A 26,073-nucleotide genomic window follows, 5' to 3' on the forward strand; every position below is an offset into this window, starting at 1 on the left:
TGTCTTATAATGGGGTGATGCAATGCTATTCAAAATAGTAATAGCCTGTAAGTCACAATAGTATAGAACATGTATTGCACAGTTGCATGTGTTAAACTAAAAACACATTCTGTTTTGAGAAAACATGGTGGTATGATGACAATCTGGTTACGGATTTTGCATAATGTCCTTGGCTACAAGGACTTTGTCACTAGTGTATTACACAGTAAGTTGCATTTCTACTGATAACTCTTGTCATGTAGACGGGGGAATCCAAAAGCTCTTATATTGCCCATAGGTCACATGCCAGAAGGTAATATGAGAGGGGTCATTTGTATTTGTACAAAGAATTATTAACCAGGCTGCTAGCCAGTTACTGGCTAATAGTTTTGGATTTACTGAACATTTACTGTTTGCTTCAATGTCATTCTCTCTCATCAACTTCATGCAGCGGTCTAAAGAAAACTCTGATTAAGAACCAGCTTGATGAAATACTGTTTGTGCTACCACACTGGTCAACCATATTGAGAGCTGTAGAATTGTTTGCATGATAGAAAAAAAGGGTTTGCAACATTGTTTACAGCATCTTAATAACTGTATTGATTCCATGAACTTTATTATGATTGTTGATAGTCCCAAAGTTAGCTTTTTAGTAGACTTCTACACTATGCTCTTCAGTGCTGCAGCACCCCCTGTTGGAAGGCCAACATAACAAAAAAAAATTCTAAATTGAAAGAATTTACGTATTACATTTTAAAAATAATTAAAACTAACCCTGTTATTATATACCTGAAAACGAAAGCTTAAATAAGTTTAAAAAAAATAATTTGTAATACTGAATTATTACTAGTCGTTAAAATAAATCTAAGCATCATGGTCGTTAGATACTGTAAATCAGCTACTAGTACCATTCAAGTTAGTTAGGTATCACAATTGCACAGAAAATAATTTCGGATTCCTGGTTACGGAGGCAGAAGAACTCGTACAATTGTGTCTGTCCGTGCCTATACGAGTGGCCTCATCAGAGCGATCATTGTCCAACTTCTGGGTATTTGGATACATCCTTGTTCCGCTGGGCGCAAAGTGTTAATGGACCTGATGTCTGCTGTGTGCAACGGCGCAGTGCAGCCCTGAAACATTTCAAATCCAGACTACAGTCTGAAGGTTTTATTCTGTGTGCAAGTTCTCTGCTTCATTGTGACTTTTTACTGACAACTGCACCTGAAAAGACAAACAAAGGACAGTTTTTCAAGGCGCAGCTCAACCCATGCCTACCTTTAGATTTCACTGAGTACAGTGTTCTGGTGCTGGCTACAAGATAGCCGCTCACTTCTACTTTGACCTCATCAGTTACCAGCCTTGACAGTGACCTTTCAGTCACAACCCTGACCTTATTCTACAAATGACATATTGCATAAAAAACAAAATATTGCAGAATTTACTCCCTTTATTTTACAGAAATTACACTGCTGCCACACCCATGCATCCTGTTCATATGTATACCGAAACATTTATTGCATCACACTTGATTCAAATGTTAAGTTCCTGTCGTGTGTATAACGTTAGCCAACAGAGGAGGACATCGTTGACACAAACACAAAATGTGTCTTACAACCATTTTTCAACAATTTATTACTTTACATTAATAAAGTCATTTATTCTACAAGAAAATTCAGCAGCTGTGAATCAATGCAAGACAAACATCTTTCATCTCACAGCTATCAGCCACAGTCGGATGATGAGACACACGCACGCACACACGCACACACGCACACACACACACACAGTGCTGTAAGAATGTATACTGTGATTGATTCTCTACTGAGAGGCTAAGTCTGGACAGTCGGGCTGTAGAATAACCAGCGGCATGGTGGTAATGTGTGAGTCCATTATGTGTGTGCAGACATATCAAGGTGACCAGATAAGAGATTAATTGCGTTGTTCATAGAGGTTGGGATAACCCACATATCTGTTACTTTTCAAAACAAACATGTTGGAATTATTACTTTTAATATTTGCACAGGATAAACAGAATATGTCACTGAGTGCTGCTTAGTGTATTCGGCTGTCTGTTACATCAACGGCTGCTTATTTTATACAGGCAAGCTGGCCCAGCTCTTTGTGTGTTTTTGATAGAAAAACCACACATTTTAGTTGCAAGAGAAGAAAGGAGTACCACAAACAACCTCCAAACATAAACCATTTGATTTTAAAAATAAAACATTTTGAATTTCTGAAATGTTTTTGAAAATGTTACAATCGGAAAACATAGTACGGGACTATTACACTAATATCCAATGGCGACCAGAATTCCTCAGGCCTATATCAGGGCGTTTATTGAAAACTTATCATACTTATCATATGCCACTGTTGGCCAACTAAAGTAAAGCAACATTTAGGATAAAATATTATGGCATAATCAACAAATATTTAGAGATTTAAGACTGGATGAAAACAGTGGGTTAACAGTGTTTTCCATAGTGAAATTTATCTTGCATCGACAAAACTTTCTTAAGCATGGTTTCGTTGTTATAAAAACATAAAGTGCTTTAAAAATAGTCAAATGTTGGCGTAAACAAAAGCCAAGCATTAATCAAAACCATATGGAAACATTATATAGCAAACAAGTGTTTTCTGGTGGATCCGAAAGCTTAAATTTTATTCAGTTTATCCTTACGATTTTAGTAATAATGACCACTGCTGATATGGGGTTGAGGTCCATGAGACATAAATGGAGAAAGAGCAACTCAGGAATACCAACAAAAAAAAAACATGGACCACCTTGAAGGAAAACACGTGGCTATAACATATCAAGTAAAGAATTCTTTACAGTCGCCACAGTACAGTTGTCAGATGCGGAATATGTTGCTCTCCGAGAGAAAATTAAAAAAAAAATTACAAACCGGTATTGCATGAAAAAGACCAATCTCAGCATAACTAGAGCAGGAAACTTGAAGCTAAACTGAGCTTAAGTACAAATGCTCTTGGATGAAGTTAGCACTCTTCAGATGAGTTTGGTGTTCAACATTCTGACAGAGACAATGTAAAACAGGAAGGTTTTCTTGTGAACGAGCTGAACGAGCTCTCCAAAAAGAGAGTTTGTGATGGAGCCTTGTTGCTGCTGTGGAGATGCTGGAACCAGTTTGTCTTGGAGAACCGATGCAGAGCAGATTAATGATATTGAACTGGAAGATATTGAAAAAACACTGAAAGGTCACTTTCCAGTTTTTCTTTTTCAATTAGTAATTTAGACATTACTAAATACAGACCTACTAGACATTTTTGTTAGTGGGATCACTGCTGTTTGATACGAGGGGGGAATAACTGACTTCACAAGCCCTCCATGGCTCGACACATTCCCTGAAGCTCAACAATGTAATGACAACTGTCATTTCATACATTTCATCAGACGCAGAGGGCTCAACAGGCGACAGTTCAAGGAGGAGCGATCGTGAGTGGGAGGATGGCGATCCGGTTAACTACAGTGAGGTGAGACGGCTGAGCCAAGTATGCAAGCACGGTTTTACAAACTGAGGGAAGAAGAGAAACAAGTGCAACAGAGGGGGCAACACTGTGCATTTCCCTACTTTGCAAGAACAAATGCCTGCTCTGACATCTGAATATACTGCTGAGTTTGCAGTACCAAAAGGAACTGAACGCATTAGTAAAGCTGTTTAATGTGGAACCAGCTGATGATCAAAAAAAAAAAACCTAAAACACGAAATCATTGAGCTGCAAAGCTCCAACAACCTCCCTCTGCTGGAGTTCCATAAACTGTGCGTACGTCCGGAGGATTTTCGTTTCATGAGGAGACATGAGTTGAAGAATATATCTCTGTGTGGGACAGCCAACTGCTGTCAGCCGCTCTTTGCAAAACGGACTCCTGCAAAGACTCGGTTCTGTATATATAATTTTTTTTTTTTTTGCATAGTCGAAAAAGACTGAGGAAAACTGACTGGTGGGATTAGAGAATTAAATTTAAAGAACACCATGTGTCCTGTCAGACACTTACAGTTAATATTAATAATGTAATACTGAGTCATGTCACGTTTTGAACAAGCTGTCCTCCTTGCTGAGCTTGTGGGGATTTTTGGAGGTTACAGAACAAAGAATAAGTGCTTAAGGTTTAAATTGCTCTTCAAACATTCTGGTCTGGTTGTTTGACTTGAGGGACTTGAGTTTTTGTTTTTCTATAAATGTTGGCACAGACAGTGTGATGTAATTCCAGTTAATGTATAATGTACATCATGCTCGGGAGCTGTGCTGATCCCAGCAGTCCATGATTCCTGGTGCCTGGTGGCCCTGCAGCAGCATCCTCCCATGAAAGGGTTGGATATGGCAACGTAAGGCAGCAGAGCAGAGAAAATGGATCACCTGCAAATAAATAAATTATCAAACAAGATGTCCAGAGATTAGTTATTTCCCTTCCCTTTCCTCTTCTGTCCTCTCCATACTTTTTTTGGTCTTTGACTCACTGCGGGTGCCCACAGTTGGGAAAATAAACATGCCAAGCCTAAGCAGTCAGATCTTCATGCCCAACTTGGCTTTCTGTGGAGAGAACACATCATAGAGGTAAACGTCACTGCACATTGCCCAACATCTGAAACAGGACAACGTTATTTAAGCGTAATCTATTTTGAACCCAATGTCTGTTGAGTAACTATAAAGTACGTTATTGTGTAGAACAATAATTCCCAGTAAAATGTAGCAGCCCAAGTAAAGTACCTCAAATTGAATTATAGTACAGAAGTACAGTAGTTGAGTTAATATCCTTAGTTACATTCCACCTGCTGGATTCATATACGTATTTGTCAAACAGCAAACATTATATGTGGATATTGGCCACACATGGATATTGAAGCAATATCCAGCTGTAAAAATATTCACAGATATGACTATTCTCAGATATGTTTAATATAAATATTCATCTGATTCTGTGTTGAAGATAACAAAATTGAACCACATAGATTCTCCAATATTTTACTAATGAGAGATAGTTAAATGTATGCAGTGATATAAGGTTGGTTAGAATAGCCAGGACTCTAAATAAACCATCTACTCTAAAATCTGAATGGCTCCTGTTGTTTTCACACAATGACCAGTTTGGAAGCTATAAAAGATTTGTCACAAATGGCGGATGTTCTGGCCTTCAGGTGGCTAAAACTACAAAACCGAGCAACAAAGGTCAACTTACGATGCCAGTGGCATGTTTAGGTTTGACGCTGTAGGACGCCTTCTCCTTGGCCTGACGGAAGGACTCCTCTGCTGCTTTTAACCTGCACAATACACGATGTTACAATTACAATCAACTCAATCCACTTTCATTGTAACACCAGGTTCAACATTGGTGTTAGAAGAGACTGTCCTCCACCGAAAAAACACCAGATGGGTTGTTTTTGAAGCAGCGCATCTTTACGATGTATCTGGTCATTTTAAAGACCGCAAACCTCTAGCAGCTGTGAGGTACACGGCGGCTAAAGGTCTGCAGTGGACCTGTTAGGTCAGTCAAGTTTGTGTTTTTAAATGGATTGGCTTAGATTCTGTAAAGTAATCTGCCATGAAACTTTTGTGGCTTTACTCACGTGAGTTTGCCCGCACAGAGTGACCCGATTAGATCAGATCAGAAAAGTCTGATACAATGACAGGACGTCTGACGACATTGACGGAGGATCTCAACACCAATTGGCGTCATGCGAATATTTTGCTCAAGTTCACATATTTCAACTTGAGCGACTGAAGCAACTGATGCAAATTTCGTGTCTCTGCGCGATTCGCGTCGCGCCATTCACGTCGCCTCCCGTCAGTGACGCAAAATTTGTTTCCGGTGTGAACGCACCATAACTCTAAACCCCTAACCTTAACAAGCTCATTAACCATGGGTTGGTAGAGCAAATGAAGGCCCACGCTGCTCTGAGCATCTCTTCTATCACCAGTAGAGGTGCTTTTTTAGGAAACGGACGATATGGTCCTTTTTACCAGGTTGGAGGTTTTTGTTGTGTTGGGGTGAAAAAACTATTTGATTGGTCCTAATTTTGTATAAAATATACTTTAGCTTACTTAAAGTTTGATATGTCATACTATTTGTTTTTAAATAGAATCTATATTAAGGGAATGAAAACAACAACAGGTTGTAGAGCAACCTGTTCCATACCTCTCCTTGAGAATGGTTTTGTTCTCTTTCTTCCAGAGGTCCTTGAAGTCAGAAGAGAACTCGTGCCAGATGCAGAAGAACGTGTTGGGGGAGACCTCCTTTTCGCCTGACTTGGCCTTCACTGAGAAGAACACTGTGAGCTCCAGGAACCTGGCAGGACACAGGGTAAACTTTAAGTATTGACATTCCCATTTTCCAGGGGCCTCTACTACGAAGCAAGTTCAACATGGCTAGGATATACTACCAGGATGTACTACCAAGCTGGATATCAACTGTCTCAGTTAAGTCTGGGTTTTTTATATCCAGCTAGGAGCAAGTTCGTGTGGAAGAGGCAGAGTTGTTAGTCACGAGCGGCATCATCCAAACCATGAATACAGATCTTAATATGATATGAGAATAAACGCTGATACCCACAGGTACATTTCGTTAAAGCAACATGTAAAAGGGACATTCTACAAAGTGAAATGTAAATGTGATCAAATAACTAGAATAGAAAAGGACAACAAACTTGCAGTAACTTATGCAGCCATGACGCTCGTTGTGGGAATGCGGAGTGTAACAAAAACAGTTCTGTATTAAAAGAGTGCAGGCTGCTGTGGTGGTATGGTGCTGTGAGATAAGGCAAATGCCTTCCCGGAGGTCCTCTTTGAGTTACACATCAACACATCCAATGTGTTTGAATGCACTACTGTGCACAAAACTATAATCCTCACAGACATAGTTTTGTTACATGAAGAGTTATTATGGCAATAATGATGAGTCATCCACCAAGAATGTTTCCGTTCATGTGTTTGTTTGGCCAGGGCACCAACCTGCCAGATGATGTCACATTGTGTTGCAGCAAAAGCTTACCCCGGTTCAGTTTTTTTCGCCAAAGCCCTCAGTCAACACCCAATACTCCATAATTACAAAGCGAAATACATAATACATTTATGGAAATTTGTTAACTGTCAGCATTTTGCTATTGGTGGTATTAAACAATGACCTGAAGCAAACAGCCAAAACAACAGGCTGGAGCCCAGGACAAGTCTCTGTCTGTCCCTGACTGTCTTTAGGACAAATCTCTGAATGTCCCCAAGTGTTCGTAGGACAAGTAAGGACGAGCCTCTGACAAAATGATCTGTGACAAACACACACCCACCTACCATTGTTTTCTGTGGCTTTGCTGTAAGATCTCTCACAACAAGAACACTGGTCAAAGTACATAGATAAAACAATCAAAAACCATTCCCTAATTACCCAATATATTGCTTTTACTTATTCTGTCAACATTTTATTGCAGACATGTGATGTTTGTCCCTCTGGCCATCAGAAGCCTTGTCCTGAGGCCAAAGGTCGTATGTGCTTTGTCATCATCTCTGATGTGAATGTTGGATTCATGAAGTGTAATGAGGACAGGGATATGTACAGTCAAGCACACGTCAGTTTCCAGCTAGAGAAACACTGCTCTTAGTACGATTTAGACTGGCAAAATACTATAAATAAAGGAAGTTGTTCTTACAGTTTGTGAGTGCTGCTGAGTTGAGCCTCCAGTGTCTCCATTTCACTTTTAGCTGAGAGAGGAAGAATAAAACAGAAAAGGTCAAAACAAACCGGCTCCTTTAGGGTTGTTTTTTCAGCAGCTGTCATCCCTTCATTCAGGTAGAAGTTAAACGTCTTCCTCACCGCTTTACTTCTGTCCCTTTTCCTGAGCCTGCCTTCGCATGCCATAGATACTGATATAATGCCACACATACAGTCTAATAATAAGGATATAATAGGATCTTATTGTTGCATTGCTGAGCCTGGCCACTGGGACAAATGAACAGAAACTACCTGTGTCTGTCTGAATACATACGTGGTTATTGTCAGTTACCTTGTGTCAGGAAGTCCTCCATCTTATCTTTGAAAGGCTGCAAGTTATCCTCCTCTGAAACTTTGCACACCTTTTCAACTTCTGATGTACATGCTGGCAAATGAATGAAGGAAACAGTACAGTCAACTTTGGCAGCATAAAAAGTGCAAGTAGCAAAAATACAATAAGGCTTGTGTGGTAGTTATGGACATATTTTTATGCTCCAAGGCTGTGTATGGTTTTGGTGAAAGATGAATACAATTAGAGAATACTTGAGCTGTCACCTTTATAAAACAAGTAATAGTTAAAGTTCAGTTACACTGTCCTTCTGAGGACCAGCATCTCGAGGCATGTGAGTGCTTTTTTCCTCGACAGAGACGATCCTGGGGAGGACGACGGATTTGACTTGGGCTTTGGCCAACATGAATGTATTTTGTATTAATGTAAGTGGCACACGTAAGTAAAACTGGACATTTGTCCTGTCACAGCAGGACCTGAAATGCAGGAAGGATGAAGGACTGTGTCCTCACTGCATGCGAGTGTGTGCGCCTTACCTCTGAGGTCCTTCCTGAGTCGAGTCAGGTCTTTCTGAAAGTCTTCAAACTTCATCTGTGAAGCCTGGAACAAATCGTGAGGCTCAGGAAGAGGATACACGCACGTCTCTCTGCCAGCATCCTACACACAAGAATGCAATCGTACAAAAACAGTTTATCCATGTTGTAGATTAGCACAAATTCTGAGAAGACATGATATGAGAATCTTCAGGGAGGGGGGAGAGGAAAAAAGGATGAAAAAGACATACAGTGTAAGAGCAAATATGACAGCAAAGCAGCTCACCTCATCAAAGTGTCTGAGGTAGTAAGCAACAATGTAAGACAGAAGACTTCTCGTGCTGTCCTGCATGTGTAGAGAAAAGGGGAAAAATAAAAGAATTATATGAGTGGAGAAGTTACTTTGCACATGATGTCTTTTACAGTTATTTCTATCCGCCACAAATATACCAGCACACTCATGATGGACAGTCGAATCAATGCCGCAGATCCAGATATTGTCTTCTTTATTCCACATTCTTCTTCCTTGTCAAAAGCTCACTTCAACTTCAAACGGCCCAATTTCTTTCTGAGCTTTCAAGCTGACTATAACATGGGTACATTTATCGGACTTAGCCGTCAAACCGTGAGCTCCATTGAAGGAGGACAGATTATTCAGGATTAGTTCCTCACTGTGTAGATGTGGTAATGTTACAAAGATATATACTAATGTATAACACATAATATTTAAATGGTACAAAGACTATATAATCACCACACTGTCGGGCTGTAAGGAGCACGGTGTGTCCAAAATGGAAGTGCGGTATTTTAACAAGTTCCATTGCATTTTGTTTTCTAACACCTTTCCCTCCCCCCTTTACTTACGCTGCTCTTGACATCTTTGAGTTTGGGCAGGATGTCGAGGGTGAAGCCATCAGCTTGGCCTCTGGTGCGATTACCGCCATTCATGAAGTTACCAAAGGCTAGAACCAGACCTAAAACTTGCTTTACTGTCTCACCGTCCTGTAAGGCCTGCAGACAAAGTCAAAGTCTCTTTCTTTAAGCAAATCTAACAATAGAGAGCGTGAGGTTGGTGGGGAGACAGATGAACGGGACACAGTGGTTGAAAAGAAAACTGTGACAACGACCCTAAAACCTCTTTCCATCATGCACACCAAGGCAGTGCTGACATGACGTTGTATAATGTAATTCCTCTGAGTTCACGCCGAAGAAAAACCAGTGCGCTCTGGTCTTTAATTCGGCTGCATTATGATTTGATAATGAAAAATTGGGCTGGGCTCACCTTGCAGATCCTCTGCAGTATGTCCAGTTTCTTCGTTATTGATGACATGCACTCTGAGAAGCTGGACAGGAAAAGGATGCAGAAAACTCTGCCAGAGAAGTTTGGGATGATGGAAAGCTGGAAGAGGAACCTGCGACAAAGGAAAAAACACAGGCGGCTGTGGCTCTATCATCTCCGCACTGACTCGCTCATTCTCTCCTGTGTGATTTGCACTCTTCATGTGCCCGTAAGGGCTGCTCATTAGGTTTGAAATGTGGAGGAATAACTCACTGCTCAGGTTTGTCCAGGGGTTTAGCGTTCTCTTTGTCTTTAGAGGACTTGATGTGCTTTTCGATCTTGTCCAGCTCCTCCTGCTGTGCCCTCTGGGAGAGACGCAAGGGAGAGACTCAGCTCTGTCCTAATTCACACAATTCACATGTTGTGCAATTTGTCCATTATAACATTAGCGAAAACACTTGTACTACAACAGACGTACTGTTGGTTATGCTAACAGGAATTCAAACCAACATAGACAGGTTAAAGGGGCAGTTAGCGATTCTTAAGCAATACACGTTTTGTAAAAATCAGCGAATATTTCAGAGTGCCGGAAATCATGTGCACAGGAACCATCACGAAACCACCATGTTAGGGTGTTAGAGGTGTTCGGAGTAAAACTGCACTCTGATAACACTTGGTAACTTGGTCAACCATCAAGGAACCACAAACAAGAAGAGTCTGGACTGTGATTGACTTTGTTTGCATGGATGGCAATGTGAGAAGACGTTCCATGGAGGAAAAGACAGATGATTGAGTACAGGTAGATGGGTGCTGACCCAAAAGTCTCTCTTTAGGCTAATGTTAGTGACGTGAATTTGATTCTGGCAGCCATTGGGAGCCAGTGGAGGATGACGAACAGCCGAGTGACATTTGCCCTTTTAGGCTGATCGAAGACCAGACATGTTGCCGCATTCTTGACGATCTGTGGGTTTTTCACAGCACATGAAGGGAGGCCCACCAGAGGGGTATTGCAGTTGTCTCGTGATACAATTACAGTTACAATTGAGATTCCTTATTCACTATTCTTAGCATATATGAAAGTAACACAAACTGAGCCATATAATCATATATTGCTGTATTGCAACTGTGCTGCTCACATTTTCAAACAGGGCCTGCAGGGTCTCCAGGTCCACTACTGTGTTGTCCAAGTTCAGGATGGCTGAGAAACAGAGGGAGGGAGAAGGGAACATTTATTTCTTTGAAGTCTAGATTCACATCAGCATTGATTGAAAATAAATTTGTTCCTCTCCTACTTCCCCAAACAAGGCTGCTGGACTGATGCACTCCTGTACAGTGACCTTGAAGCCTCTGCACACGCACATGAACGCAAATTTACTGACTCTGGCTTATCAGACCTGGTCCGGTTGAAAATAGGAGGAACTAAGGTGGAAATGTATGATGTTGTCATGGTGTCCCAGGGTGGACAGGCCATTCAGGATCCTCCACTGTAGGGCAGCATGTGTGTTTGTCAGAAGAGGTTCATACTAATGTTTCCAGGCTGATCTGAAGTCAGGACTCATCCCCAGATAAGTCATCACTGTGTCCATTCAGTTTCTTGCAGTTCAAAGTTTTTACCATCAGAGGCTGTCCGGAGACCTCAACTAAAGAATCATCTACAGTCCTCAAGGTCTGGAACCAGTCTGAAGACAGATACCTTATCATTGGTGTTTGGCTGCAGAGTCATCACAATAATCCATCATTAAAGAGCAACTCATGTTTCCAGCGTCTCAGTAACTGATTTGCTGTCCGTGTGGATCTGAGTCCCAGATGAACAGCGAGATCAGCAGGATTGTCTAGCTGAGGTTTGGCGAGATCCACTTCCTGTCCCACAGAAGAAATCCCAGGCTGGAATTGAGAAACAGTGTGGACCAAATGGATCCCACCTTTCCATGAGTGCCCACACATCCTCCACTCAGTACAGGTTCCTTAGGAGTCTGTCTGTCCCTGTCTCTTCAACTTCAGCAGAGTGACATGGTAAAAAAAGAGAGGAATGATTCATCTTTCTTCTAAAAGCAGAGACTGACTGAGTCCCAGTGCAGAATACAGCAGGGGGGAAAAAAAGTCTCCACACCAGGTCTGTGGGTCCAGAGAGGAGCACGCCTACTGGTCAGATGGATCAGATCCTGTTTACCCTTCTCCTTGGAGAGAAACTGGTGACTCTTAGCTAGTCCTGGTCTCAGTACTTCTGGGTCTCAGTTAGTCCTGAGCTCTGTGCCACAGTCTCTGTTAGTTTTGGTCTCAAATAGTACCCACAGATTACAACCACCCAAAAGGACAGCATTTCTGGGGACAACGTACAGCAATGTGCAGACACAGCAGGCCGATGGGACCACCATGAAGACCATTCTCACTGTGCTGAGCTCTGTATGTAAACATACCTACTGTAAATACATGTAGAAACAATATATTGTAATATGCTCATTTTAAAGGTTTATTGTAGTTCTCACTTATATCTATACTTATATATATATAATTATAAGACATTTTCTGACTTTCTTTTAATAACTTGACAACTTTTTACTAAAGTAGGTCCTAACCACAGAATGTGACTCTAAAAAACTTTTTGATATAGATATTTTCCTCTGTGTTCCCAGGGTGACTCATATCTGTGCGTAAATATCAAGCTATAACACTTACTAAAGTGAACAAAGCGATGAACTCACCGTGCTGAATATCTTTCATATCAAGATGAAGGGAGGACATGAGGATTCCTACGGCCTGAGATCGCTTGTTGTTTAGGAGCTTCACAACCTGCAGAGGAACAGATTCAGGACACACACACGGGTCAAAATGCTGAACCGGTTTGCCATTAAATATAGCAGGCATTTCCAAAAATATTGCACCAAATCTGATGCTGCAAATGTAAACGTGACAATCTAATAAGAGATGGCACTAGAATGTATGTGTCATGATCTGCCAGGATGTAGAACTATTGAACTCTTGAAAAGTCACATGACTCTGTGAAAGAGTTTTTGGTTTAATTGGATTTTTGGATATCTTTTGCTGTGAACTACTGTTTATTAATTCTTTGATTTACCTCTCATGTGTCACTGCTTTAGTTCAGTTGCCTTTTTTTTAATCCCTCGTGTTTGTTTGAGTTGGTTTTTCCTGTTTTACCTTATTGTCTCTTTCCCCGTGTATCTTATCTTCCTGTCTTTGGCTACCCTTACTTGTGTGTCTCTGTGAAGATTGTTTTTCTGTTTTATTTTGACATTCTGCTCTCCCGTTTCTTGTTATCTGTCACTTTCCTGCCCTCGTGATTATCTGCACCTGTTCCTAATGTGTTCCATCCAATACCAGTTTTATCTGCATTCTGCATTTGAGTCCTGCTTACTGACCGTCACAGTGAGTCATCAGGTAACAACACTAAAACTAACCTGCTTCCTATATGACAGGCCAATGACACAACTATATATTCACAAATTGCATAGCAGAGAACCTCATGATGGTCACTGATGGTCTGTTAAGACAAAAATGCTTAGGGTTGTAAGTTAATGTCTTCCAGTGAAGAGATGACATGTGGCTGTGGACACCAACTTGGATTCCAGGTTACTTTTCAAAAGTAGTGTGAAGTAACCAACTTCATAATTTCTTGTTGTTCATATATGTATCTACTAGTATATTTGTAGAACCACTTCCATGTGCATCAGCAGGCCTGTAATAGATACCTGATTGGGACATATCTGTTGGAACCTGAGAATTAATAAAAAACTGCATTCTGGACGTGTCGGTCTTTGTATAGTTAATAAGTATAATCCACTAGAGAATCAATAACCATACTAATAGAGAATTTCAAAGCCATATCAAGCCTCTGTTTATATAATAAATGTTAACATTTTGTTATTTTTACTTTATAAATGTGAAAATGCTACTTGTACACATATGAACACACCGACCTGTTTTGTTTTGGACTTGGTGATGGTGTCAGAAAGCGGCTTTTTCTTCTCCTTTACAGCTGTTTTCGAGAACAACTCAACAAACTCATCAAAGTCCACGTCAGGCTCCTCAATTGCCTCCCACACCAATGAAGAAGAAACCTCCCTGAGAAACACAAAATGGCATTTAATACTCTTAAAAGTGGCTCTTAAAAGAAGGCATAAAGGTGTTCAACATTAAAGTATGACCAGCGCCGCCTCAACCCAATGCCTATGTCATTGGCCTCAAAATGATGTTTTAATTTTGCACTTTCACCTTGTGTGGCACAAGTACATGTATGACTTACAGAGGTTGGTGAAGGCTAATAAAGTTCCATTACAGCCTCCATCACAGTCAAGCATTATCTAGTGGAGAAGCAGCTAAATGCCAACATTCAAAACATCACTGTGTTTTATATTTAGTTCAGTATTAGTAATGTTGAGAAATCACATTTTCTCTGTTTTGTAGAGATTGAACGTGGTTTGCCATGTGTAACTGGCATGAATCAGATATGATTTACAAAATTGCCCAACATTTTCAAAGCAGGCTGTACAGCTGAGGATCCAAACAGCCAATGGGCTCAAATCATTCTGGCTCTATAAGTGACTAAAAGTGACTTTTAATGCAGTTGAGGTTGCAGATTCATTTAAACATTCTACCACTAAACATAATACTAATTTCAGATGTGCGTTCATGTGCAGACAAGCAGCTCTGAAATATGAGACCTCCAAGTTGAGGGTCCTGAACTGCAACAAATTCAGGAGGCACACGACAAGTAAACACTAAAAACTATCTCAGAACCGGACAAATTGTTAACTAAAGTGTTAACTCCTTGATTTTTCTTCTTGTCCAAAAATCCCTAGAGCAGAACCAAAGTGTCACCAACAGTGACTGTCTTTCATTAACAGCTCCTCCACTGTTTAATTCAATTCTTCCCATACCCATCATACTGCTGCCACAGAGCACCAAGTGTGGAGTAATCCACTTCTGAAAATAGTCCCCAACAAAGTCATTGTTTCCTTCTGTTTGCGTGATTTAAAAACTACAGTGAGCAGCCGTCTTAAGAAATCACTGAGCCTTTTTACAAATGAAACTGTGAGGGATTCTCATCTTCATAAGTTGCCAGTTGACTCAAAGCTGAGAGCCACAGACAAAGGACTGTCAAGTGTTGGGAGTCAAACTCAAATTATGTTGCTTTGAAGCTTTTCATGACAAACAAAACTGAATAATGGCAACCACATCTTTTAGGTTATAATGCCTACCGGTGTCTTAAGCAGAACACCAAACTTAAATCATATCAGATCCTATCTCTGAACATTCCTTTCTTGCTCAACACTGTTTCCTCCATCATATAGAACATATAATTTCTAAATGTAAAAGAATTGCAGCATCATTTGAGGGTTCATGGCTACAGTTGTTACTTTGCGTCTTTACTTTTTGGTCTGCAGCTGGATCCTGGTCCAGTAAAGCGGCTTCATGGGTCTGGGTGTCTCCACCACAGCCTTCCTTGGTGGTTTCTCCTGAGTCAGACTCAGGGCATACAGGCCCAAGGGCAGAGGAGGAGGCAGGGAGCCCAGACCCCCTGGGAGAGGCAGAGGTATACAGATGGCTCCTGGTGGAGCAGGGGGGGGAGGAGGCCCACAGCCTGGAGGTGGTGGTGGTGGGGGTGGTGGGGGAGGTGGGCCTCCAAGTCCTGGTAATGGAGGTGGAGGAGGAGGGGAGGCAGTGCCACCAGGGAGAGGAGGGGGAGCGGGGGGTGGTGGGACAAGGCCACCAGGAAGAGGAGGAGGAGGAGGAGGAGGTGGGGGTGGAGCAATGCCACCAGGGAGTGGAGGAGGTGGGGGTGGAGGTGGGGGTGGGACAAGACCACCGGGAGGAGCAACTGCTGAACCAGGTGGTAGAGGAGGTGGTGGTGGAGGAGCTGGCATTGAGCCCACTGGTAAGGGTGGAGGAGGTGGTGGAGGAGGAGGAGGAGGAGGAGGAACCACAGTCTGTCCCGGATGAGGAGCTACTGCTCCTCCTGAAGGGGGCTGCAGCTGACATGAACACTGGAAGCCGTGTTGCCCAAGTGGGGGCTGCAGGAAGCTGTTCACTCCACCCGACTCACTGCAAGGCACTTTGAACTTAAAGCTGTCGTCCATGGGCGAAGTCTGCACCGACTTTGCCTCCAGGCAGCCCAGAGAGTGAGGAGTCTCTGTCTGCAGGTGGGCATCACACACGGCCCTCAGCAGGCCCTCCTCTCCTCCACTATCCTTATCTGTGGTGGAAGTGGTGGGTTTGGTAGTGTCCCTCTCCAACAGAGGGGGCTGTCGCTCCAGCTCAGCGATCTTTGTCCTGAGGTCCTCTATGGTTTGTTCTAGCTGCTGGATGACATTAACATGTTTCTCCTTCAGTTTTGTTGAAGGAAGGATGCATTCCTCCTGCAAATAAGAGAGAACCACAAGATGGACAACAACAACAGACACAAATACAACTTGAAATATAACTTAAACTCTTGAGAGATGTGATTCTGTGGGTCCTCACAGAAAGAAAAACTGCCCCCAAAGACAACTTACACAGAATATGAAGAACATGTACAGCATTAACAATTGGTGTTAGGGCTCTGACCTTGAAGCCCTGAAAGCTCAAAGGGTCCAGCATAGGGACAGTCTTCTCTTTCTTTGCTGTTTCTATCAAGCAGACTTTGCACAAGTAAGAAAATCTTATTCAAAATCCAGATTCCAGAATAAAGATTCAAGCGCATGAAGCAATTTGTGCATATAGTTCATGTCCAAATCCCCAAAAAACTTGTCACAGCACCAGGCACAGAGTTCAAAAGTGTTGGACTTAGTCCTTCAATTAATCATGGGTGTATTTTGGGTGCAACATGCAATAAACCAATCAGAGCGCCATCATCTTTCCTTTCAAAACCCAGGTGACGCTGCACCTCTGGAGGAATGAGACAATGAGGGTGATCTTTGTTACACTGTAAAATAATTTAAACATTTGTTTAGCTCTGTGTGCATCAATTCAACCTTTTTTCTGTCACCATCATGTGTAAAAATTAAAAAAAACAAACAAACTTATTGAATGAATTATTATGCACTCTGTATAACAGATGTTGTTAAAAATCAATCCAGCCTCAAATGAAAGTGACTGACCGAACAATCTTGGCTCTTCTGCTGTTGTTGCTTCAAACCCGACATGGCTGCCTTATTCTCTGCACAAACAGACACATCAGCGGGTCAGGAGAATACAGCACACAAAACCTTTGCACAAAAGTCTCCTGTGGGTTATTATGAAAATATATATACACTTGTGTCAAGACAGAGCAAATTGTCTATTGTTGTCAAATAGAATGAAGTGCCAGGGAGTAGCAGCTAATGAGCTGCTTCCCTCAACAAATAATGATAAAGTACATGTACTGTATAGCATGTGTTGGTGAAGAGGAGCCTGATTGCAAATTTTTCATTTTCAAAACACCATCAAAACATATAGCAGAACCATACAGTTTAGTGCTTTAAATGTAGTGAGAGTAGATAAATAATTCTGCTGAAAGTCCAAACTATCTTTGCTTCAATCACAGTGTCACTTTTGTTGTGATACACTGACAAACAAGAGATTTACAAATTTAAAAAAATTTATAAAAATAATATGAATCTGCTACAAAAATGTTACTTTAAAATGTATTTGGGGAAGCAGAGTTGTCCATGCATAATGATGTCCCCTTCAGCACAGACTTTTTTTTCCAATTACACAGTGAAAAGTTTTTTATGTTGTTTTGGGTTTTAGCTGAAAAAATAAATGAGGCCAAATCATAATGCATTAAAAAATACTCTATATGATGGCCTGCCGAGGTTTCAACCAAACTTAATACCAGGGGGTGAGGGATCACTCCACCCACCATGGTACGTGATGGTTTATTTGAAGTTACCACTGACCTTGATTGTCCTCTACAAACGACAAAAAATGAAGATGGAGAAATCCCATTCAGGAGACAAAAAAAGGGGAAAAAGAGGGAGAAGAAACAAATGTTAAGGTCAGAGTCTCTGCACAAAACTAAATACAGAGAATAGAGAAACCAAAATAAAAGTAATACAAAAAAACCACTCCCCACAAGTTGTAAATCCCTCCCAAACCATAAATCTTAACTGTGATAAATATTTAATAAATTCTTCGAGTTTGAAGAATACGTGACCTTTACTAGAGAGTAAGATTTTTATGTATTTATCATCATCACCATCATCATCAACATCATCATCATCATCATCTGTCTTGTCCACAGCAAATGATCAGATGATGTGAGCTTTACTTCCTCCTGTTCATGACCTGAAGGTCAAAGAACAAAAGACTAAGACACAAGTTAATATGGGACACTGAAGAAAATTTTTCTTCAGACTAGAACCTGACTGATATGGAATGTTGGGGGGCTAATGCCGATACCGATATTAGAGAGTAAAACATTTCTGATACCGATATATATATATATATATATATATATGAAATTTGGCAATGATTCCTGGGATATTGAAACAGAAGTTGGGGGGATCTCAGGATCAGGATCTCTCCTCCTGGATCTCCACCTTAAGTGCCAATACTATGCAGTACTACAGTACCGCTGTCACATTAACGAGTGTATACAGTATAGAAGCAAATCCTAGTCAGAGGAAATGCATGAACATTAGTTTCTGCAGTTGCTGAGTGTCTGTTCCAAAGAGTTTAAAGTAACATTTTATATAATGAAGCGTAGTTATCACTGACAAAAAGAATAAAAGTTACACATTTTGGATAATCTGTCCGATGTGTGCAGGATATGTGTAATTGTTGCTATTACCAGCCTCTGTGGATTTGAGTCCAGTCTTATTTTCTGAAGCAGGCATCGCCGGGGGCCAGGGGCCCTTGATCTGCACAGGTAGCCTCACATCTAGCAGATCCAGGGAGTGTGTAGGCTGGTTAACTGCTGCCCATGTATACAACTGGTCATGCTGGGGAGAAAGTTACAATTAGACCAGTCAATGATAAGCAAATTATACTGACTTTAAGATGGGTGGAAATAAACACATTTGAATAAGGAAGGAAAAAAGTTTGGACTGAGTTTAAAACGTGTCGATATTTTGAGAGTGTTAGTGTGAGTGAGTAGTAACAGGGAAAAATAACGCGTATGACCCGCGGCTGCTTACGTCAAACTTGGCTGATGGTGTGGAGGTGATGTGGGCAGGGCTGCCACACAGCTGCTCTCTGAAGCAGTCAGTGAAGGGCAGCAGGAGGCCCATGGCCAAGATCCTGGAGCACAGCCTCTCCGCCTCCTCCGGCTCCTCCTGCTGCTGCTGCAGGAACAGCTTCTCCAGCAAGGTCCGACCTGGACATGAAGTCAACAGAGAGAAACAAGGGTTACATCCATTGTATATGTGAGAAGCTGGGACAGGGTGGATGGGGCATGGCTGGGCTGTAAATGGTAAGGGGCTGTATTTGCATAGTGTTTTTCTGGCATTGTCGACCACCGAAAGTCACATTCACCCATTCACACACACATTCTTACAGCGCTTCTACTGTGTACACAGCATTCTTTCTATAGCACATAAATTCTACACAGCCAGCACAGTCGTCAGAGACAATTTAGTTTAAGTGCCCAAAGATACATTGGTGTGCAAACTGGAGGAGCCAGGGGTTGAACCATCGGCCTTCTGTTAAGTGGACGACCCTCTCCACCTTCATCTGTAGAGGATAAAAAGCTATTTATCTGGAGAGAACATGGACGGTGTCATAGGTGATTGATACAAGAGTAAAATGTATTCTGAGCAGTGCACTGATGCTAAAATTGGGGTGATACGACAGGACCCCCTAGATTTGAAGCTGAGTTCAGTTGTGGGAGTTTAAGCACGTAAAGAGAGTTACAGTTATCCAGGTGTGATAATGTACGATTCTGTATCCTAAAAGAAAATTCTTAATCGATTTCTACATTTCTGGTTCTGCAGTGAGTGTGCTGATGTTATTAGGGGTCCAAGCCCGAGGGGGCTGGAACCGCGTTGCCAGTTCCAGCGGTGCTGGGAACCCTATTGTTTTTGTAAAGATTATTATTATAAAAGTCCCGCCACCATTGATAAGGGAAGTAAGGAACTGATCATATTCATGATGTTGCGTTTTTTTGTGTGGCCTCCTTCACTTTGTTATTATAATGTTTTAATAAATATTTTACTGACTGGTTGTGCATTTTCTTGATTTCCACTTTCATTCTGCTCTCCTGCATGTTCCTTCTTCCAAGAGTCTGAATATCACTGTTTATCCAGGGGGGTCTTAGGGTGATTTTAGCTGGATTTGAAAATCCAGCTATCCACCCCTGTGTTAAAAAAATTATTAAAAAAACATTTGTGAGGTAATCAGAATATATGAATTATCAAGAAGAGTGGAATGATAACACAAAATTGTACCTTCTTTTTGTAATCTGTCTCCAGAGTCTTGGCACCACTGTTAAACAAAATGCACATATATGATCCGACACCTATGGCCTCTGACAGATTGTAAGATTAGGTTATAGGATTTGGTGATATTTACAATGGCTTTAGCGTGGTGAAGTGTCATCAGAAAGGAATTTCAAATCACCAACAACAGGTACTGTAAGGTTTACCAAGCTGTTGATTGTTTGTACACAAGCAAAAGAATGCAAGCAGACCAAGATCTCCTGCCAAAAAAAGCTTATGTGCAGGCGTCGGTTAGCTCACTTAGTAGCACCGTGTGGAGGCTTGGGTTCGACCCCGGCCCTTTGCAGCGCATGTTCCCCCTGTACTGTCAGTACTGTCCTATCATTAAAGGCTTAAAAATGCCCAAAAATATCTTTAAGAAAAACCTTTTTTCAATGACAAACAATTGAAATCTGTGGCATGACAAAGCTCAGCAACATCTATTTCAGAGAGGTCTGTTTTCAATCCTTTTAATGTTTTGACTTAGTTGCACTTTTAGAAACCTCATTGTTTCTGTCATCATAAGGTTCAACTACAGCAATTGTACTGCATTTTATTTCTTGCTTTCTTGCCCCCAGGAAGTGTCAGTCATGGACAGAAATGAGAACTGAGACCACGTTGTACTCACCCGAAAAGACGTCCTGAAAGCCGCAGCTGGAAATCTGTCCACAAGAAGATCTTCTGGTAGCACATAGGGGCTGGCTGCCTCCTCCTCTATAGCCCTCCAGGTATTCCCCCGAACCACCACAGCCTCCTCCATCCTCCTCTCTGCTCCTCAGCCTCCTCTCAAGCTCCTCCGTCCAGTCAGCCGAGCGACTCAGAGCCCCAGCCAGACTTCGGGAGCGCTGCCTACGGACCTGGTGACCCTCAGCCATCGTCCTGTCGACATTCACATTGTTAGCTTTGACAGTGGAACATGTGGATCATACAATTAAGCTGTAGGTTCCTCGTTGGACTATTTGTTGGACTATGTTTTCTTGTCTTTCAGATAGGCAGTTTTTCCATTTGTACATATCTGGTATGAAAATGAACTTTGACAAACCTGCTCTCAGTCAGAAACTACAGAACATCATGCATCATTTTACTGCGGTCAGTGGCATCATTGCTTATTAATGCAAGGAAATGGGGACTGCACTGCATAAGTATACATATGCAGACCTCTCCACAGGTCTATGTCAGTGCCGGAGAATGGCCTGGCTGCTCACGCTATTATTCTGCTACAGAGGAACGAATGCTCTGCCTTGTTTGTATTTCTTTAAGCCAGTCAGAATTGTCTCAGGCTGTGCTGATATAAAAAGGGGTAAAACATCACGATTGGTCAAGCGTGTGTATCAGTCTCCCTATTCTGAATAACATTGTAGAATGGAAATAAGTGAAGACATCTTCGTCCATCGCTGTCTCCAGTCTATGGTGACCACATGGTGTTGTTACTTTGTGATTGGCTGAATATCTCAACAATGCATTCTTTACAAAACGTTTACACATTACTTGAACTACTTCGGTGTAAATTGAAGTTTAAGTACCTCCAGAATAGATCCACTTGATGGGTCACTTAATGCCTTAACTGATTGTCCAATCCTATCTTAGCAACAGCAACTAGAAAACTGCAGGCCTGTGAAGTTTATGATTTCTCATCCTGCAATGTGGCACATAAGGCAATAGTTTGCATCATCAGATGCCTCCTAATGCTGAAAGAAAGCTAATTAGCAACCCTCAATATTCAGTGTTGAAGTGCTGGATGACTCACTGAACTCCTGCTTCCAGCACCTTGAACCCAGACACACATCTCATTTCTACCCATGTCTAAATGTAGTAGAATACACAAACCATACTTTGAGCTCACAGTTAATTAGCGAGCCGTTGAAGTCTGCCAGTGATAACTGTGATCTCAGCACCTCTGCAGCGTCACATTTTGATTGTACATCGGTACCGCACCCCCTCACTGCTAATTGGAAAGCTTTGCTGGTGCAGAAACAGTACCTAAAGTGGGGTGGAGGTTTAAGTGAGGGTTCAATTCCAGTTTATTACAACTTATGTCTGATTATGTTGCCTATGAGCTTGGTGACATCATCACAACAAAGTGTGGTAGAGCAAAAAACGTCAGTTATACATAAACCAACAGTTTAGTCAGATGATCTTAAAGGTCAGATATTATGCAAAAATCACTTTTTCAGTGTTTGTGCACAGGAATGTGTGTATCTGTGGACCCTGCCAGCCCACAAACTGTGAAAAACTGTTTTTTTTTAAAAGCCTGGTTCTGAACGACTGAAAATCTGAACGTTCAGATTTCCACTCCTGAGAGAAATGTCACAGTTGGACTCCTTTGGACTCTTCTGCAATCTGAGAATTTCCACTTCTCTGGTGACATTTTCTACACATTTTGAAATCGTCATATGTCAAGAGTCAAATCAGGGGGCATAGAGTTAACTGTATGCTTGTCGCGTGAATGTGTACAGGGAGAGCTATACCTACATTCTGTTTCTATTTACTTTTTACACAGCATCCCAACCTTGTGGAAACAGGGTCGTAACAGACGAGGACTTTGGGAATTTCTCCCCACGGTCTGTATGTTTGTGTGTGTGTGTGAGACAGAGAGCTCTGCGATGAAACAATGGCCTAAAGCATTAAGTTAGAGACCTTTAATGTTGTTAAAAATGTTTAGTATCATTATAAAACTCTGACGGAATAAATATAGTTTATATATGTATATAGTAGCCTATAGAACTCGCACGAAGGTTATGCATCGCCCCTCCGAGGCTTTTCATTTTCTCCTTTAAATGACTTAATCTAACCTGGGGGTGGTTTGTTTACTACCGGTCTGGTCTGTGTTTCCACCCCCACTGCAATTCTTTTTAGCAAAATTGCTTTGTCAAAATGGCAATGTGATTATTACCGAAACAAACAACATCCACAACTATGAAAAGATCCTTCAATAATCAGTCTAAGCGAATCCACACATGTCTGCAACTTTATATCAGCTGATGAAAGTTCAAATCAAATCCAGGGTTGTCTTAAAAAGCACATATGACGTGTTGTCAGTACAATCAAAGATTTTAAAAGAACCATGCAGCAGCACCACAGGTACCTGTGGAGGTGATGGTGGGCTCTGCGCGGGGACACAGGGCTGTGGGACGGGGACATGGCTGGGGAGTGTCCTGGAGAGCTGAGCTGCCTGGTGGTGGTCTTTATGTAGGAGGGGAAGATAGGAGGGTAGGGTTTCACCACAGGGCTCGAGGAGGTGGAGGAATGGGTGGACTTGAGGAGTCTTTTGGCCAATGTGGGGCTCTCCTGGGGAGGCAGCGGGGTGAAGCAAATGCTGCTCCTCCTGCACTGCTGGGCAGAGGGGGACGCACTGGCGCTGGCAGCGGCAGAAAGGTGCTCAGAGCCGACGCTTACACAGTCCTCTATGGATTCTGCACTAGTGCCCGAGCCCAACTGACCCTCGCCTTCTTCAAACGAGATCCCTGGCCTTAGCCCTCCCGTGGCCTCAGTACTTGTGTTGTGGCTGCCTGTGGGTGGAGGACTGAGATCCACCACCATATCAGGCTCCCTCTCCCCGTGAGGGGATTCACCTCCTGCTTCTTCCTCCTCCTCCATTGGTGGTCTGTGATCAGGGAAGCTGTTGCCACTGGTTGTCATGGTGACTGGGTCGATTGCTGCCCCCCCTACGGTAGCCACGGTGATGGTCATGGGAGGGGCCTGCTGTACCAGAGCATGCTGCTCTTTTGTGCCTGCGGCAACACAAAGAGCGGCTTCTCTCTCTCTCTCCCTCTGTCCCTTCCCGTTTAGCCCCAGATGCTCCACCTCCTCCTTCTCGTCCTTCTCCTCCCTGCTCTCGTGCACCTCTGTGTGGTTGACTGTCGGAGGCTGGTCCATGTGCTCAACTGAGCCAGACAGAGTTCCCGTTTCTAGGAATGACAGCGCATCAGAAGCAAGTTCTAAATCTGGGGTCAGGTCAAGTACCTCAGGAGTTAATTGAACTACTCCATTACTCTTCTTTCTCCTCTCCCCCCCTCCCTGTGCTTCCACAATCGAGTTATCCACCCCCTGCTGCTGTTGGTGCTGCAGCCTTATCGCAAGCTGGATGTCAGCTAGCAGATCCTCGTGGTCAGCTGCCGAGTGGAAGCTATAAATGTCAGTGTCTGACCCCGAGCTCCCTCCCTTCCGCGCTCCATACTCGGTGGGAGAGGTTGCTGCCGTGGAGGCTTTCCGCTGCACCTCCTGCCTCTGCTCTCTTCCTCCTGCATCGCCATCCTTGTCCCCTGATGGCTCCAGTTTCTTTTTCTTCTCAGGGAAAGCAGCCTCCGTGTCTGACTGTCCGAGCTCATCTGCAGACAAATCAGGTGTTTTGGTCCTGTCCAGTTCATGTTGTGATGCTAAAACGTCCTCCTTCGAGCCCGTTACCGATGAGCATGCGTCTCCTTTCCCCTTCAGGTTGCTCTTTCTCTTGCGGATGGAGAAAACCGAGGGCTTGGATTCGGATTTGTTTTTTTTCTTGCCTGGTCCTGTGCCATGTATCCCTCCTCCTCCACTGCTGCCTGCTCCTTTGCCTCCATGCTTACCGAGTTTCTTGCCTCCCTTTTTTGTCACATCTCCTCCTCCCTCTCTCCATCCTTCATCCAGTGAAGGGTAGCTTCCATTTCCCGAGGCTGCTGCAGCTTTCTTTTGCTTAGCCTCCTGGTTGCCCATGTTGATGGAGAGCGGCGGAGGGCTGTCTGCCTCACTCAGGTCATGCCTGGGAGAGCTCTTTTCTGTGTGGGGGAGTTTTTAGATGCCTGGGTAAGGTAGAACCGCCTTGGCTTTATCTGTGGATGCACGTCGGGTGGAGGAGGGGCTGCTGCTGCTGCTGCTGCTGCTGCTGCTGCTGTTGCTGTTGCTGGTTTTTTTTTCTCCCCTCTGTTGTGTGAAGATCTTCGTGGTTGTTTTCCGGTGACGAAAGCTGGCGTGGCAGTGATGTTGGCGCTGATGCAGGAGAGATACAGCTCCCTCTTCCTCCTCCCCTTTCTCTCCCCGTCTTACCCTCCCCCTCTTCCCCCTTTCCATCTGCTGTGACGTAGGCACTGCATGCTCAGTGGAGGTCTGACAGGGAGGAAGCACAGGGGCACATAGCCAGGTCTACTTAGAGGAACAAAGATGCTCCCAGCTCCTGTGACTCTGTGATGGTGACCAGGTGGCCAGGTGGACTGGAAGTGGCGGCGTAAATGCACACGCTCCTCTTGGCCTCTAATACGGTCTGTCAGTGCAGTTAAGTGCACAATTTTCGCACTACATTTCCCATGATTCCAAGACTGCTGCCTACATTACCCATGGTTGTAAGGGTGGGCTGGACTTCAATAAAGGGGCTCTCATGCAGCTCTCTTTATCTAAAATAAGAATTTTTAAGAAAAAAATAAGTCTAAAATATCTTCCATCCCCTGTAAAACACTGATACACAATTATAATATTTATTCTTGGTGAAGATAAATATCAATGATATATATAATTACTTCAAAAGTCTCACTCAACAAGCTCACTGTTTATAGATTTTCAGCTTTCAATCACATCACATGATTTTATTAAACAGAGTTTGCCCATTTGACATGGAAATGTAGATGAACACATTATGGATTCCTTGTTTATGTTGAGTTTCAATTGTTTTTCATCTTAAATACTATCAACTTATCATAGTCCCTCGTGTCATGAATGTGTCCCCTTCAGTTGCCCTCTAGGACAAAGTCCCTGTTTGCATAAATTTGCCATTTCATACCTGGCATTAGACTGTCACATGTGTCTCCAGTGACCAATTGTGATCAGACATCATTCACTGCTCCAAATGCAAATAAACATGTATGTCGTTTCAGTTAACAAAGACCAAATTATTTTTGTTAAATCGTGTTTTACTATAAAGG

General features: G+C 42.6%; 1 protein-coding gene across 2 annotated transcripts; it reads right to left on the minus strand.

Moving 5' to 3' along the window:
* Window positions 1–1,408: 1,408 nt before the first annotated feature.
* On the minus strand, window positions 1,409–25,175 carry fmn2b (formin 2b). 2 transcript variants are annotated; one of them, XR_007029819.1, is made up of 21 exons: window positions 23,271–25,175; window positions 20,814–21,064; window positions 18,908–19,086; window positions 18,562–18,712; window positions 17,669–17,680; window positions 16,889–16,947; window positions 15,183–16,168; window positions 13,730–13,874; window positions 12,497–12,584; window positions 10,931–10,992; window positions 10,068–10,159; window positions 9,798–9,927; window positions 9,380–9,526; window positions 8,802–8,861; window positions 8,519–8,639; window positions 7,986–8,078; window positions 7,632–7,683; window positions 6,131–6,280; window positions 5,174–5,255; window positions 4,434–4,527; window positions 1,409–4,353 (listed from the first exon to the last, which is right to left on the minus strand). XR_007029819.1 is itself a non-coding variant. In XM_035612512.2 (20 exons), the coding sequence occupies exons 1-20, from the start codon at window positions 24,872–24,874 to the stop codon at window positions 4,501–4,503; spliced, it is 4,491 nt and encodes a 1,496-aa protein (XP_035468405.2). In that variant the 5' UTR covers window positions 24,875–25,175; the 3' UTR covers window positions 1,409–4,500. The 2 variants fall into 2 exon arrangements, 1 of the variants encoding a protein (XP_035468405.2); XM_035612512.2 differs by having other exon boundaries at window positions 1,409–4,527.
* Between the last annotated feature and the right edge of the window lie 898 nt (window positions 25,176–26,073).

The sequence above is a fragment of the Scophthalmus maximus genome, chromosome 16 (assembly GCF_022379125.1).
Source record: "Scophthalmus maximus strain ysfricsl-2021 chromosome 16, ASM2237912v1, whole genome shotgun sequence".
NCBI classification, from domain to species: Eukaryota; Metazoa; Chordata; class Actinopteri; order Pleuronectiformes; family Scophthalmidae; genus Scophthalmus; species Scophthalmus maximus.

Bases quoted from the DNA above. Each gene is read 5' to 3' on its own strand.
- fmn2b (XM_035612512.2), bottom strand. From the start codon at position 24,874: ATGGGCAACCAGGAGGCTAAGCAAAAGAAAGCTGCAGCAGCCTCGGGA. The intron at 10,160-10,930 runs GTGAGCAGCACA...CGTCTCTCCCAG, and splicing joins TGCAGGCCCTGTTTGAAAAT to AGGGCACAGCAGGAGGAGCT. The intron at 6,281-7,631 runs GTAAGAACAACT...GTGTCCTGCCAG, and splicing joins CTCAGCAGCACTCACAAACT to GTTCCTGGAGCTCACAGTGT.